Below are 15,835 nucleotides of genomic sequence, written 5' to 3'. Positions count from 1 at the left end.
GATAAAATTCGATTAACCGGAAACGAAGCGTAATCAGAATAACAAAGGATTAGCAGAATACCAATATATACCTTACTCAGCATACTTCAACTTCTTGTTCACCTATCCCAATCAAGTATAACCGCTCAAGCATAGATACTTTAGCTTTTATAAAGGTGATTGACTTTCATGCATTATGGCCACTTCGGCCACTACACATCATCCTCCACCTTCATTGGTATCCGATGAAATGGTACAACCTTCACCAACGATGTATGATACACCTCAATTAAGTGGACCAAGTACACCAATACATATTGAAACTCCTCATACTATTCAACTTCAAACTCCCGGTACTCATGCAGAAGGCTCATCATCAGGTAGTAGCTCTAGAGTTGTATCTCCGATAACCAAGGCCTTATCAGGTTGGGAGGAGAAAAGTAGAAGTAACGGCAAGGGGAAAGAAAGAGCTATAGTTGACAATCCTTTATCGGTAGAAGATGTTGGAGATGATATGTTGGATCTAGAATCATTGAAAAGAATGAATACTAGAATGATGCAGATAGAGAGTGATGGCAAAGATGGTGATGGATGGTCTCAAAGGGATGAACTACTAGGAATGGTGAGTATGGTATAGCTTTATAATAACCCTCTTTCATCTAATCTAGATATGTCGTTCTATAGGTCAAATCAGTACTACCGATAGCGCTCGAACAGATACCATTTCTACAGGAAAGGTTGTCTGCACAAAGGGATACTATAAAAACCATGCAGCAACAAGCTAAATTGTCAGAACAATTGATGGCTATTGAAAGGTGAGGACTGTACAAAACTTCTCGTCATCATCATCATCTTGGCTATTGACACTTCATATACATGCTTGTTTATACTGTTTGGTCTGGTTGCTGATTTAGCCGTTACGTCTTCCAGGTCAAGGCAGATAGCTGAGCGAGATTCATGGCATGCAGAAACTAGAGCTCTGATAAATGCAAGAGAAGCTGAGATAGCGGCTGGGACAAGACCACGCAAACTCCTAGATTTAGATGTTGGATATCACCAGGAGCTGGAAGCTGCGAATAAGAGATTGGAAATGGATAACAGATTGATGGCTCCAAGGGTATGTTTCCAATTTTCAAGCAGATGTATGCTTGAATATCTCGAAATTTGTGAACTGACAGAACGTATATAGCTTGCCGATACTCAAAGGCAAATAGATAGACTGGTTACAGAGCTACGTTTACTTCGATCACATGTAGTACTTCAATCTCAACCCATACTGAGACCTGGCGACACCATCAACCCATCACAACCACCTCCCCCTATCTCCTCCTACATATATACCTCCGGTAGAAGACCTTCACGATCACCCACAAAGAATAGTGGCAAAGCAACGATGGGAGATGCCAGAACAGAGCATCTCTTGTTAGCTGCGCGAAGGATTAGGACGCTGCGTCAGTCTGATGATCGAGTTGGTCGTTTGACGTTGGAAGAACTGAAGAAGAATGGGGTTGTTGGACCCAATGGCGGAGTTGGTTACTCCGAAGGATATGGTGGAATAGAATCAGAAGCAGAAGACGAATTGTCAGAAGAAGATGAGAAACCATTACAAATGCGAAGATCAAGTATGTCAAACTCAAACTCAAAATCTAAAATCAAATCATCACAGCCGCAAGGTACACCATTGTTACCTCGACCCAAGAAAATCAAGAAAACTCTTAATCCACCAATCATACCACAAACACCATCTAAATCGAATCGAAAACAACAGCACCCTCCACCACAGACTACTCCAGGCGGAAGCAACTTCAATGATCTCTTACGTGCAGCTGAACTAGCTACACGTCCCGGTACACCTACACCCGAAGAGCGAGATCGCCAACCTCAGATCGCACCTTACTCAGTTATGTCAGCTACTAGATCAACCAATAGAGGAAGAGATGAAAATGCTATGGACAGAGGAAGTCCTGTAAAGAGAGTTAGAAGAGAAGATTGGTCATCAGGTAGAGAAGAAGATTTACCTGTTGGTAGTACACAACAAAGTGTACCTAATAGTCAGGGTTCTGCATCCGCTTTAGACTTGTTAGCTCAAGCCAGTCAATTGGAAGTAGCTAAATCTGGTGAAATGTCATCGAACAGTTCTTCTGGACCACTCAATTCTGCTACTAGACTAGGTGGTTTGATAGATACAAATGGAGACATTAGAGATCATAGTGGTAGATCATCTAGTCCAATAAGGTCAAATGACGATGTCACATTAGGACCCGCTATTGATCTAACTCTATATGGAAAATCATCAACTCAACGTCATCCGTCAAATCAATATCAACAACGATCACAAATACCTCAGAATCCTTCTTATCCTGTATTGCACCCAGCGGAAGATAATCAAATTAACCCATCTTTATCAATCATAACGACACCTAAAAATAGACCCAGAGCGTATAGTGGGACGTCTGACTTGAATACACCAGTTACAGCAAGAGAATATCCAAGTTCAGTCATCTATCCTACACCTGGAGGTGAAAGAGATAGAGATAGAGATTTTGATGATAATGATCAAGAAACTTTTGCAAGTCCAGCTACAAACAATAATAATGCTGGTGTACCTGGTTTGGGAAAGTATGTTCATTTAACAAGTAGTTTACCAGCTAGAAGAATCAGAAGTCCTTACTTGAAATGGACTGTAGAAGAGGTAAGTCAATTGTCTAACTTGAAAAAGTGTGGAGTGATTGTATGCTAAATGTTTTATGATATGTGATAGGACGAACTTCTAGCTAGAGCTGTAGCTATCCATGGTGAAAAATGGGATTTAGTTTCTAAAGGTGTACCTACTAGATCATATCATCAAGTTAGACAAAGGTAAGCTTGTTGTTACTCAGTAGACGAATACAAAGCTTATATTTCTATTTTTCGAAATAGATGGTTGCGAAAAACAGGCGCATTTGATAAAAAACCAAATGAAGGTGGAAATGGATTTTCAGGTAACGGAAATAACATGTTGATGGAAGGTTTGGGAAATGATGATGAAGACGATTCTCCCACACCAGATGAAAATAAAACTCCAACTGCTTCAAAAAAGAAAAGAAGAATGAGTCAACTATAAAGTGAAAGAAGAAAATGGACAATTTGTTTTATAATACATCTTACAGTGGGTTAGTCAACCTGTTGTAGCTTTATTCTTAGCATTTAAATTGTATCTTGTTATTTTTTTTGGGCTTTTTTCTTGATTACATAAAATAGCATATAACATTTCAACCTTTTTTTCCATTTATTTTTGATAATTACATATTGCTTAGAAGCTGTGTCTTGGTAAAAGAAGATAAGAGGGTTAAGAAGTGAAGAAGAAATGTAAAACACACACATCATGCATAAATCACAAGTATAATATCGTATAATATCTTCGACTTCTGCAGTGATCAGAACCCTTGAATTGTCATGTTGTGCAATATTGTGTCGCTTTGATCGTCATTCAGGACAATCATACTCGTATTATGTTGATTATGTTGAGTGATTCAATTTATTTGATGCGCACCAACCTCTTACCAACACACCTCGAACATGACTTTATACAAAATATACAATGATGCAGATCAATTTGGCCATAACGTTCTTCTTTCCTTCTTTACTACTTCTTCCTTTGCATTCGCTCTCGTTTCGATCATCGTTTATTGCTGACAACTTCAAGTGACAACTGATAATCTCGACTGTCCTTTATCCTAACGATCTTACGAATGTTACGAATCTAAGAATCTATCAACGGATATCACACGAACCACGAACGAAAGGAACGATAACCCAAAAATCAATAGAAAATATAACGAGTTTTGACAAATATCAAAAAAAAACGACAAAATTCCGATTGTGAATTGTAAAAGGAAGGAAGATCCAGTGGAAGGATTTTAACGATTTCTTCGTCTATCGAGCACGTTTACGACTTCCAAGTGGATATAAGGCTATTTGTCTATCTATACCTACATCAATCTAACTTTTTACGACAAAAACAAAAGAATTCGGATCAAAACAAGATAGGAATTGAAAGTCTACTGTAATCGGGAAAAAACGTTACCTTTAAAGTTCTACTCTTAACTCAAACTCAACAAAATGTATATTTACCGTCTCCCCCTTCTTATATTCTTGATCACATCGAATTTGAAATTAGTTCTTTCAAGACCAGAAGTCGAATTACCTTTTAATCCAGAAAGAAAACTCTTACCGTTAAAACAGCATTCACCTTTTCCTCTTACAGAAAACAATCAAGTACGAAACGATTTACAAGGTAGAAATGATGATTTAAACAAAAGACAAATGTATTCTCAAGAGGATTTGAGTAGTTGGACAAAAAATGAAAAATCAAAAAGACAATTAAGATGGGAACAACAAATTTCATATGAAGGCAAAACTTTCTTTGATGGGCGAGTTCCTCAGACCTCTGAATTGGCTATCACATGAAGAGTTACACCATCATGGAAAGAAGCTGACATTTGCTGTAACCATCTTCCAATAGATGGGAATTCTTTACACAGCCCGGTAAGTCGTATTCCAAGGTCTGGTATTCACAAATTTATTTCTACATTCAAGCTAATTCAATTGTTTGTCTATAGATCCTACAAAAGGCCGTACGTTATCATTAAAGCAGTATCTTATCTTTACACAATGGCAAACTGACTATATCGTGACCATGTAATTTACCGCTTATTTAGTTGTAATGTGAGCTCAATGTAAGGCGAGTCTATTCAACTTGAGCTGATGTAAGACAACTCACAGTTACGTCGATAATTCAACTGCATTTAAGAATGGGTTAACCTTCTGGACGGCAGATGGAAAGCCTGGTATACAGGTTAGTACCCGTCTCACTGCTCTCACTCACCGATTCCGGTACTTCTACTTGCATTCCTTCGATCTGCAGACTGACTAGCATCACCAATACCACTATCAGGTCGATCATTTCTCGATTTTACCCGTTAATGCACCTCGTGACTCAGTCAGAATAACAACGAAAGCCATGTTTTCTGGAGGTTTATTCATAATTGATATGGCTGTAAGTGATTTTGCTTTTGATAATACCAAACTCAACATCAATTTAAGACTGAATTGTTTCGGGTTTATAGCTTATGCCTTGGGGATGTGGAGTATGGCCAGCATGTGAGTACAATGATCGTGAGAGGCTCTACTGAAAATGTTTGGCGAATATGATTAATGGTAAAACTTGTCAACAGTCTGGACTTTGGGTTACAAGGGCGAGTGGCCAACTACGGTGAGCTTTGCCAACCGGCAGTACCTTTCATGAAGCTGATACCGATTACAGGGGGAAATTGATATTGTAGTAAGCCTACGCTCGCTTTTGCAAAATGACTAAGCCGCGATTGATCGTCTGTCTTTCATCACCAGGAAGGTATACAAGCCATGACCAATAAGTAAGTGACCCTGACTTGTGAAAAGCAGAATACCTCAAGCTGACTTCTTTGTGCCAACCTAGTCGATACACCGTGTAAGTCGGTTCTGTAATCAGCTACTTCGTATTGTTTGAAACTAGTAGCTGACGTTGCTATGATTTCGACCTGACTTAGACATACACTGCCCGGTTGCGAGATCAATCAAGCACCAGGAATGTATACAGGAACTATAGGTGTAAGCTCGATTCGCAACTCTTTACTTTGTTGGGAAGCTTTGAAAAGCTGATATTAGTATAGAATACTGTTTGTGATTCAACTACAGGTGAGTTAGCTGTCTAGCCATCGTGGCTTCAGCGATACTAGCATAAGCTGACCACTAATTCCGCGAGCAGGTGGTAGTGGATGTACGATAGGATCCGATTCCGCCACATCTTTCGGTATGCCTTTCAACGAAGTTGGTGGAGGGGTATTTGCGATGTTATGGAATGGTGATGGTATCAGGATGTGTGAGTGTCTTCAGACATCCTGCAGCTATCGTTTCAGTGACCAGACCGAACAACAGCTGACATGTTAATTAATACCAGGGGACTGGAATCGAGCTCAAATACCTACCGAGTGAGAGCAATCCGTCATCATTTCATACAGAAAAGTTCTGAGGAAAGATTCTTGCTATAGTATCACATTTAATTCGCCAACGCCTGAACATTGTAAGCTATAGAAATACCTCGTTTTCGTACCCCAATCAGCTGATTCGTCAGCGATATAGGGGGAACACCGAGAGCAGCATGGGATGCCTCAATGTGTGATCCATGGAAGTTCTTCCAAGAACAGGTCTTAGTTTTGAATATCGATTTATGTGGTACGTTCGATAAAATGCTTTTCATGGATTGTATTCCAATTATTGACAAATTTTGTCCGCACATATATGATTGATAGGTGAATGGGCTGGCGCACTGTATAACAGTAAGTCAGCTTTGTTTTCTTCGAATTGATGAGCATCTTCTGATTCATTAAAGCTGACAATAGTGAAACGCATTCATAGCATTCCCCTACTGCCCAGGTACTTGTGCAGAATACATTTCTAATCCGGTAAGTACAGCTTTTGTACTTCGTTTCAGAGGTTGTTAACAGAAGGGAGACTGATTCACTCGCTGATTCTCCCTCGACTATCCTACAACAATTATAGAACAACCTCAATAATACAGTCATGCTCCTAAATTATATCAAGGTATTCCAACAATCAGGATCAATCTATGAATCGAGTCAAATACCAGATAGTTCAAATCTGACTGGAGCAGGCGGTGATGTACCTTTAAATGCAAGTGAAATCAATGCAAGTGTAAGGGTTAGTCAAAGTACTTCAGCTCAATTACCTAATTCAAGTGATAATCGATCTTCAAGCGGTGGAGGTAGAAGTATGACCATAGCAAAAGTGGTGTTGGGTTCCGATAAAATAATCATAGTTGTGATGTTCATCTGGAGGATTTACTGTTAAGATAACTTACTTGACAAGTATATAGTACAGTCTTTCTTTTATTGTCTTATACAGTAGATACAAATTAGCGTTCCATCTTTCTGATTTTTCAACTCGCAAAAACAAGAATAATTTCTATATTATGCATTTTCATAATTACACTGTGATGCTGTAGTCTAAATCTATATACCAGCAACCTTTGCATAATCTGCAGGATTGAACCTTCTATGTATAGCCTTTATTAACCAAAGTGGGAAAGAAGAAACAGCTACTATGATAGCTACTTTAGTTGCGAATTGTTTTGATAAAACGAATGAAAGGTCTATGTGAATATACACAAGAAAAATGTCAATTAAGAGAAAAGAAACAGTTAGAGAATGAATGATTTTTTGGTATCTAAATTTCAAAATTAAGGACTTACCAAAATAAGCAGGTAAAATAGCCATACTACTGAAATAGATTGAAGCTGTACCTAATTCAGATAAAATCATATATGAATGCCAAGTTGTAATTTCTAAAGCGACCATAATTAATTCATTTATAACTAAAGCTGAAAATGATATTGAAACAATATGTAAAAATTCATTTTCAAATAATAATAAAGATAATAACATTATTATTCCACCTTGATATACTGATATCAATAACCAAGTGAAAAATGTTTTATATGATAATGATCGACCCTATATCAAACAGGAATTTGGATTAGCTAATAAACGGATCAAAAATATGATGAATGACTAAAAAACTCAACTAACCTTTGTTAACTCCTTGTATAATTCAGGATAAAGTAAAGCTAAATCTTCATTGACGTCTTTATCTAATACTAAAGAGAATACAGGTGCCATAGTGTATAATGTCGCATAACCAACTTGAAGCCATCCTTGATATAATGCAATGGCTATTGCAGAATATTCACAATCAGCTCATTCACTTTCATGTTGGGAAAGTGTTTAATGAGCTGGTTGTAAGATTTGAACTCACGAGCAAAGAAAAATATACTACTGAAAACAGCCTGTATAACAGCTATAATCAAACCTCGGTGAATGACAAATTGACTTAGTTTCGCTGAACGTTTATAACTATTTCTGCCATGCCATAAAAGTAATTTAGTGAGGTATGAAAATTGATTTATCGAGAAATCTGCCGATAGAGAAGCTTGTTTTCCTTCTTTTCCAACAATACCAACACCTAAATACCCGAGAGTTGACCGAGTCAGCTTGAGCGATATATAAACTCCATATGCAGTACATAAGCTAACTTACCAACATCAGCAGCTTGAATCATACTAACGTCATTACCTCCATCACCAATACAACAAACTGTTTTCTTGGTAAATTCTCTTATCAATCTTGCAACATCTGCTTTTTGAGTAGGAGAACATCGACAAGCCACTACAGTTGGTAGCTGAGTAGCCAAATGGATAAACTCAGGTCTGAAGCGATCCAAGCAAAGCTGATGTGATGTTATGAATCAGCTAAGCATTGAACTTTGTCACCTGTTTTGACTAAGCTCACTTGTAAAGATTCACCATCTATCACTAAACAGGCATCCAATTTAGCACTAAGGAAATCTAACATATCTCGAACCTGGTCTGAGGATTTTACTAAAATGTATGCGCATTGTTAGCTAAACGTTTCTCTTAAAAAGGGTTATACCACAGTAATGTTGAAATGATTATGGTTATAGACGGTGATCATGATACTCACATTTAGCAACTTGATGTATAAATTGACCTCTACCGACCAATTTACTTGAAATAGCAATGTTAGTAGCAGTTTCAATTTTATCGCCAGTCAACATCCATATCTTTAAGCCTGCGTTTCTTAATAATTCTAAAGTTGATTTGACATCTTCTTGTAATTTATCTTCTACACCTGTCAAAGCTAACAATTCGAGTTCATTCTCTAAATATTCACTGATGACTCTATTCATCTGACTTGATCTCTCTTCACCAGGCAATAATTGAGCTTTTTTATAGTTGGAATCAAATTCCTGAAATGACGATGAAGACATTTTTTTTCTACCTAAAACTAATGTTCTTAATCCTTCTCTTGCCATATTACCACATTCCTCTTCTAACCAATCATTCTTTTGTACTAATTTAGCCATAATCGTATCCGCTCCTTTTTGTACAAATGTTATGTTTCCATTCAATCGATCTTTGACTATTATTCCCATTCTTTTCGTTTCAGATGTAAATGGAAATATGTATAGTACATCATATGTGTATTCTGTGCCGGAAGTCGATTGAAGCGTCATAGATGTTCTATCCCGATGGACTAATCGAACGCCAACTGATTCTACCCATTCTACTATGGCTACTTCGTCCGGTGAAGATGCTTGATAGGTGATTGATCCATCATCATTAGTAACTGGTGTTACCTACAACCATAGTCAGCTTCAACAACTTCAGTCGTAGTAATCTATAAAACTTACATTATGACAAGTAGCTAAAGCCATGACAGCATCTTTGACTCTCGAAGACATGTCTCGTCTACTACGACCGGGTACAGCGCTCATCGAGCTTTTCCGCCTGTCCACTGCAAAACACGTTAGATGAAATCATTATCGTAACTGGCTTTGCCGTAGAAAAAATCTAATAACTTACTTGCATTATCCTGCTCACTCAATGACTGAGCGATCAAATGAGCAACTTCATCCATGGAATCCCAGCCGAAGACAAGTGTTCCCATATGTAGCTTTTTCAGCTCCATTTCTATAGGTAGAACGTGAGCTTGACCAACCACAGAATATTCAGTTTAATAGTAAGTTGGCCTACCATTTCTGGTAAGTGTTCCAGTCTTATCACTAAGAAGGTATTCTACTCTGCCCAATTCCTCAGGCAAAGTAGAGGTTCTGACGATAGTTTCAGGTATTTCTGGATCTGAATGTATCTGATGTGCGTATACTGTTTTACCCATATCCAGATTAACTCGTAAACTGTTCATGTGTCAGCTAATCTTCCGCTTATTGGGGCCTGGAAAAGCAGCTCACCTGATTGGAATGATCGAAGAGAACAGAATCAAAAATCTGAAAACGTAAATATACCATTGACCTCTGAACCCATTCAAGGCTACAAGAAAGACCGAAAGAGCAAAAGTAACAGTACATAAAATCTACTGGAAAAGTCAATTAAGTACTATGGAAAAATAAGTGTTATAGTCTAAGACATACCTTGGCCATCTTGTTGACTTCTCTTTCCAATGTACCCATTTTTGTCTCAGGTTCACTGGTATTGAGTACAGCTCTAGTCTCTTTACCTGTGTAAACAACTAAGCCGACGGCTGAACCAGCAGCTAAAACGGTATTTGCCCAAAGAACGTTTTCTACTGAAAGTGGTATCGATTGCTCTTCTTGAAGTCCAGGAGTCAATGAACGCAGTGTCAAAACACCATAGAACGTATGAATATCTTTAATTGGGGGATCGGCTGCACAGAAATGTAAAACGTAAGCTGACAGCGACTGCCTTTAAGAGCTGTACACATAGGCAGCTTACCATATAAACTACCTTCTATCGAGCCTATACGTTTTTCACCTAATTTTTGGGTTTCACCTATAGCGACTTTCAATTTCCAATCTGTTTCACCATCTAATTGATCTGTTCTGATAAAACATGTACCTTCATCTTCACTTGTTGTCAATAAGACCATATCTGAAGGTATACGTTGATTTTTCTCTAGTAATACCATATCTCCAACTTTGATTGATGATGCTGGTGTGGATCTAGTTTGTGGTCTGGGTAGTGAAGGGATTGATAGCTCTGACGGGCTACCTGGTAGGTTCATTGATTGATTTAACTTTGGTGAAGGTGGTTGAGGTAATAATACTAGATACCTAGTTGAATTTGATTCTTTATCACGTAAATATCTTTGATAATCATCATAAGCTTCTTTACCCATTGTGACTGCCAATACAAAAGCTAACGGTGCAACATAAGTAACGATATAACCTGTCAAAATGCAGATATGGTCTTAGCGAGAAGCTTCCTCATCTGATTTGTAGATTAGATCTTACCTATTTTCAAGGCAGGTATGAATTGCGATAAAGCTACCACTAAAAAGTAAAAATTGAAGAAAAACTTGAACTGTTCGTAAAACACCAAAGGGAGAAAGGTTACAATGCTATATTTCTGATTCCGCACAACGTTTGGAGGGAATGGCGATTTTGATGAATCTGGATGTTTATACATCAAGCTAGGTAAGTTATCCACTTTGTACAAATGTAGAGAAATAAGCATGACTTACGAGACGGCTGTAATGGTATCGTCCTTGATCCATTTTTATTCCTTCCCGCTGTAGATGCTGGATTTCTGCGCGGGATCTGCATAAAGGTCAGCTATCAGAGTTTCCACCCGATGAATAGATCATCTCACTTCATTACTGTCCTCTACACCTTCCATTCCGCTATATCCCAGTAAAGCTTCTTCCTCATCAGCATCGCTGATTCTCTTCTTCTTCCCTTTACCGTGACCTACACCTAATCTGCTCCTATTCGGTAGATCTTCATGAACACCGGTTTGTGACGACATGGATGGACCAGAGAATGAAGACCTTTGAGAAAGAGTTTGAAGAGGGTAAGAGGAGGTTGACGGTCGTGACATGCCTGTTGATGGATTTCAAGGAGATGCCATGGTTGAGTTTAGGTTGCAAACGTGAGTGAGGACTTTGTCGAGATCCTGTCAGATTGTTTGACTCCTGTATGCCAGATGAGATGATAGATATCGTATGAACAGTGACTTGTCATAGGCTACTGCTGAAGTTGTGATGTATCTGAATGTAGTAAATTGAACATTCACGCATGTTTTCGCTGAGAAGTGACTCTATAGTAGTACTACTTTCGAATGATTTATGAAACGTATGAGTAACGTAACATGAACAAGTTGGAAGAATGATACGGCGATGTCCGCTTTTTTGATATTATTAATATTATATTAATTTGCCGGATACGTCGCTGGTCGAAATTGCCGGGTCAAATGCAATTATTCAGGATTCCCAATTTTAAAACATCGTCAAGCGCTCATTTCAATACCAACACTCAAAAGCCAATTCATCAAATCCCATCTCTTCCATTACTGCTTGAATCGTTATATTGTTCATCAGATTATACCCAGGATATACCTCTATACCTTGCATCTGTCTTCTCGGAGATGATTACTCCTTATCATATGGTTCAATCTGGTCCATCGCAAATACCTTATACATATGTAGCAACAACGTCAATAAGGGGTAAAGGTAAAGAAAGAGAAAGAGCTTTTTCAGATTTTATTGCCTCTTCACCATTAGAAGAACCTGGATGGCCACCTGCAAGAGAAAGTGAAAGATGGACAAAGTCAGAATTATGGAAGAGAAGTAGAGCAAGAGCAAAATCAGATAAAACCTCTTGGGATTATGGTATGTTTTTGTTGTTATGATTTAGCCGACTTATACCGGTCGTGTGAGTAACATGATGAACTGACAATAGGTTTCATCTGATAGTCTTGACAAGTGGTGTCGCGGGTGGGATAGCTGGATGTGTGGTATGTAGGATGCATTCAAGTGATATAATCGTTCAAATGCTAATGTAGCCATAAATTGACATTAGGCAAAAACAGCTATAGCTCCATTGGATAGAGTGAAGATCTTGTTTCAGACGAGTAATGTGGATTTTCGTAAATTTGCAGGTAAGTTACTAGCTAAATGAGTCTTGAAGAATGAAGCTATACTTAACCTCCTATATAGGTACACCGCTTGGTCTGATACATGCTACTGGTGTTATCTATAGAACGTCAGGTGTGCGAGGTCTATTTCAGGGACATTCAGCAACTTTAATGAGAATATTTCCTTATGCTGGTATAAAGTATATGTTGTATGATTGGATGGAAAGGGTAAGTCCAAAGTTATAGACTCGGTTTGCAGTAGAAAATTTTCTGATCGAGTTATGACTATACTTTGTCGTGTGTTATACTAGATCTTGATACCCACGCCGGATCATAGAACACCGACAAGGTTTTTCATAGCAGGTGCTACTTCAGGTATGTAATCTTTTGTGTTAGACCACAATTGAATGAGGAAAGATTGAGTGTGACTGATTGATTAATGGTCATATAGGAGTAACATCTGTTTTATTGACATACCCACTTGAGCTTATACGTGTAAGATTAGCATATCAAACTAAGATATCTGAACGAACATCTTTACTGGAAGCAGTAAAGTCAATATATAACGAAAGGTTTATAACCACTTCAACAACATCAAATATAATAGAACAGGGGAAGAAGAGCAGTAGTCAAAATCATAATATATCACCATTCATCAGATCAATTCCATTATATCCATTTTATAGAGGATTTTCAATAACTATAATTGGAATGATACCTTATGCTGGTGTATCATTTTTAACTTATGGTACATTAAAAAAAAATATAAATAATTATTTTAATTATTTTAAAGATAAACCAACACAAAGAGATTTAACATGTGGTGCTATTGCAGGATTAGTTAGTCAAACTGCATCATATCCATTTGAAGTTATTAGAAGAAGAATGCAAGTTGGTGGTGCAAAAGGTAATTCTTCATTAAATTCAAAACAAGCAATTCAAGCTATATATAATGTAAAAGGTTGGAAAGGTTTTTTCGTTGGTTTAAGTATAGGTTATGTTAAAGTTATTCCTATGACAAGGTGAGTCCATTTGATCGTTGATTGATTAAATCCAAATCATTCGTTGTCCTATCTTACTGTAGAAGAAATGCAGTCTTCAAATAGCTGACTGACTTGTTCTATCCAAATCATAGTATATCATTCGCTACATGGCAACTTCTCAAGCGAGCATGGGAATTATAAAGCATCATCCCACATACACCTATTCATATCATGATTAACATTTGATAAAACTCTTGTATAGTATAGCATAGCATAGCAAATCTCTACTTTTGGCATTTATAGATTAATTGCATGGATTCTTAATGTAAATCGGGTATAATGCTCAATTTACATTTTATATATTTCTTCCTATGATCTTAAGTAATGCAAGCGCAGATAATAATTAAGATAAACCTGCAAGACAAAATGCATAATAATGCTATTCACAACGGATAACTGAGTAATCATGTATAAATAAATTCACAACTTCGAAAAACGATAACTATGTAAAATAATGCTACAACTAATTTACTGACCCAGAAGGGAAAAACCAAATCAAATTTAGAAGGATAACCAAAAGAAAAAAAAGATTTGAAACCTCACGAAAGATACAACCTTATATAATCAAGGAAAGTTTACACTAAAGCTACTCTACCTTTACCTAAACCACTTCTAAAATTTCTCATTCCACCAACTCTTGAAGCAGCTTCAGTTCTTTGAATTTGTGCAAATGCTTCTAATATATGTCCAGGTAAAAGTGGTTGTCTTGCTGAAGGTGGTGGTGCAAATAATGATATAGGTTGATTACGGTTTTTCTTTTTATTATTGCTATTATTATTACTACTATCATCTTCATTTTTACTTTTCTTTAAAGGTGATTCATCATTATTGTTGTTATTCAAACCTAACTTCCTTTTATTTGGAGATGATCCATTATTGTTTACCTGTTCTTGATGATGATTTAATGATTGAGGTTTAGTTAATTCTAAACTTTCTCTTAATTCTAATGCTGTAAGACATAATGATCTAACCATTTCAAATGATAAAAATCCAAGTATATCAATTATATCATCATTTGGTTTAACATCTAAATATGCAGAAAAATTGACAAATTCTCTAAACCGACGTGCTACAGAAAAGGCCAAAAAAAATAGAAACAATATTCATTAGTATATGAGTTTACTCTTATATAATTTGAACCATTTCATAGCTCACCTTTTCTATAAGTAAAACTAGCTTGACGACAATCTGAATAATGCACATATTCATCTTTTGTCATTTTTTAGTTATTTCATCTGCGTCTCTTAAACGTTGCATACTATCTTGATGTGCTTGCATCTCATCTTCATCTTCTTCATCATCATCATCCCTATTTTGTTTATTTGGCAACGTCCTTAAATAATCGGAAAATGGCGTTAATAATTCCCATGGTAATTTCATCATTGATTTTCTTCCTTTTGCAGCTGTTTTATCTGAAAAAAGAAAGAAGATTCAATTTTAGCTTGAACACATCTATGATTATTCAATGCATTGACAATTCCTGTCAATAACTCACCATCTGGACCATCAACTTCCAATTCAACATCTCCGCCTCGTTCTTCGTCTTCTTTAGCTCTCTTCCGCACATCTTTCCATGACAAGTAAGTTCTAAGCCTATTCACTTTCCCTCGATCATCTCGAATAAGGAATATCAAATCTTCTGCCGAGAGGAAACGGGATGATCGTAGATGAGTAAGAAGTCTTGCGCGAGTCACCTATAACCAATAAGATATTAGTACTTTTTGCTGCGTCAAGTGAATGACTGAAAGGAGAAAAACTCACAATCTCTATTATCTGTCCTCTAACTACATCTTCCACTAATCTGACTGTTTCAGGTAGAGGATCCTGTACTTCGCCGAAGACGAACATCTATTTACGTTCGCCAGAATTTTGTCAGATCAAATGCCGATTCGTTCGTGTTATGGTACATATGTTAAACTCACCATTTGACTAATTTCACTTGTATATTTGTATTCACTTTTTTCCTTTTCACCTGCTTTTTTCTTTTTAGATCCACCTGTTTTCTTCTTTTCATCTTCACTATCATTATCATCATCTTCATCATCTTCTCCACCTGCTCCACCTACACCCACAGGTGATTGTGACCTTCTCTTCGTACTTGATTGTTTTGGTTCCGAAGGACCTGCTAATGCATTTTGACTTTGTAAAGGTGACATATTATTACTATTACCCGGTATTGGTTTTATGGATGGTAAAGCTAATGTTGATGACATTTTGAATAATGTATCTACCCTTCTTTATGAGTATTTGTGGGTATATATATATGATGGTGGATATGACAATTGAAAATGTCTTTTGTTCTACCTTA

At 37.1% G+C, this 15,835-nt stretch overlaps 6 protein-coding genes across 6 annotated transcripts; 4 read left to right on the top strand and 2 right to left on the bottom strand.

The window, feature by feature from the left end:
- Positions 1-175: 175 nt before the first annotated feature.
- Positions 176-3,082, top strand: L201_000372 (uncharacterized protein; the record flags this gene model as incomplete). Its single annotated transcript, XM_066216174.1, has 6 exons — positions 176-601; positions 664-794; positions 910-1,096; positions 1,169-2,671; positions 2,741-2,838; positions 2,899-3,082. 6 exons carry the CDS (start codon positions 176-178, stop codon positions 3,080-3,082), a joined length of 2,529 nt encoding a protein of 842 aa, XP_066072271.1.
- A 998-nt stretch (positions 3,083-4,080) lies between these two features.
- Positions 4,081-4,428, top strand: L201_000371 (uncharacterized protein; the record flags this gene model as incomplete). The annotated part of the gene is made up of 1 exon (XM_066216173.1): positions 4,081-4,428. One exon carries the CDS (start codon positions 4,081-4,083, stop codon positions 4,426-4,428), a length of 348 nt encoding a protein of 115 aa, XP_066072270.1.
- A 55-nt stretch (positions 4,429-4,483) lies between these two features.
- L201_000370 (uncharacterized protein) lies at positions 4,484-6,867 on the top strand (the record flags this gene model as incomplete). Its single annotated transcript, XM_066216172.1, has 17 exons — positions 4,484-4,506; positions 4,581-4,595; positions 4,744-4,816; positions 4,916-5,017; positions 5,088-5,121; positions 5,196-5,233; positions 5,285-5,302; positions 5,368-5,393; positions 5,547-5,607; positions 5,670-5,694; positions 5,765-5,878; positions 5,957-5,987; positions 6,048-6,079; positions 6,139-6,231; positions 6,309-6,335; positions 6,415-6,461; positions 6,559-6,867. 17 exons carry the CDS (start codon positions 4,484-4,486, stop codon positions 6,865-6,867), a joined length of 1,068 nt encoding a protein of 355 aa, XP_066072269.1.
- A 161-nt stretch (positions 6,868-7,028) lies between these two features.
- On the bottom strand, positions 7,029-11,449 carry L201_000369 (uncharacterized protein; the record flags this gene model as incomplete). Its single annotated transcript, XM_066216171.1, has 16 exons — positions 7,029-7,168; positions 7,268-7,529; positions 7,605-7,747; positions 7,831-8,037; positions 8,112-8,301; positions 8,364-8,452; positions 8,556-9,231; positions 9,286-9,389; positions 9,458-9,565; positions 9,629-9,789; positions 9,844-9,965; positions 10,024-10,277; positions 10,346-10,798; positions 10,864-11,022; positions 11,094-11,169; positions 11,222-11,449. 16 exons carry the CDS (start codon positions 11,447-11,449, stop codon positions 7,029-7,031), a joined length of 3,372 nt encoding a protein of 1,123 aa, XP_066072268.1.
- A 546-nt stretch (positions 11,450-11,995) lies between these two features.
- L201_000368 (uncharacterized protein) lies at positions 11,996-13,668 on the top strand (the record flags this gene model as incomplete). The annotated part of the gene is made up of 7 exons (XM_066216170.1): positions 11,996-12,239; positions 12,324-12,364; positions 12,430-12,508; positions 12,567-12,712; positions 12,796-12,859; positions 12,936-13,506; positions 13,620-13,668. 7 exons carry the CDS (start codon positions 11,996-11,998, stop codon positions 13,666-13,668), a joined length of 1,194 nt encoding a protein of 397 aa, XP_066072267.1.
- A 434-nt stretch (positions 13,669-14,102) lies between these two features.
- On the bottom strand, positions 14,103-15,740 carry L201_000367 (uncharacterized protein; the record flags this gene model as incomplete). The annotated part of the gene is made up of 6 exons (XM_066216169.1): positions 14,103-14,596; positions 14,683-14,715; positions 14,787-14,939; positions 15,023-15,221; positions 15,289-15,375; positions 15,450-15,740. 6 exons carry the CDS (start codon positions 15,738-15,740, stop codon positions 14,103-14,105), a joined length of 1,257 nt encoding a protein of 418 aa, XP_066072266.1.
- Between the last annotated feature and the right edge of the window lie 95 nt (positions 15,741-15,835).

This window comes from Kwoniella dendrophila, chromosome 1 (assembly GCF_036810415.1).
Source record: "Kwoniella dendrophila CBS 6074 chromosome 1, complete sequence".
In the NCBI taxonomy this organism is placed as follows: domain Eukaryota; kingdom Fungi; phylum Basidiomycota; class Tremellomycetes; order Tremellales; family Cryptococcaceae; genus Kwoniella; species Kwoniella dendrophila.
Note: the sequence above shows the minus strand (reverse complement) of the source record. Positions and strands in the feature narration are given on the sequence as shown.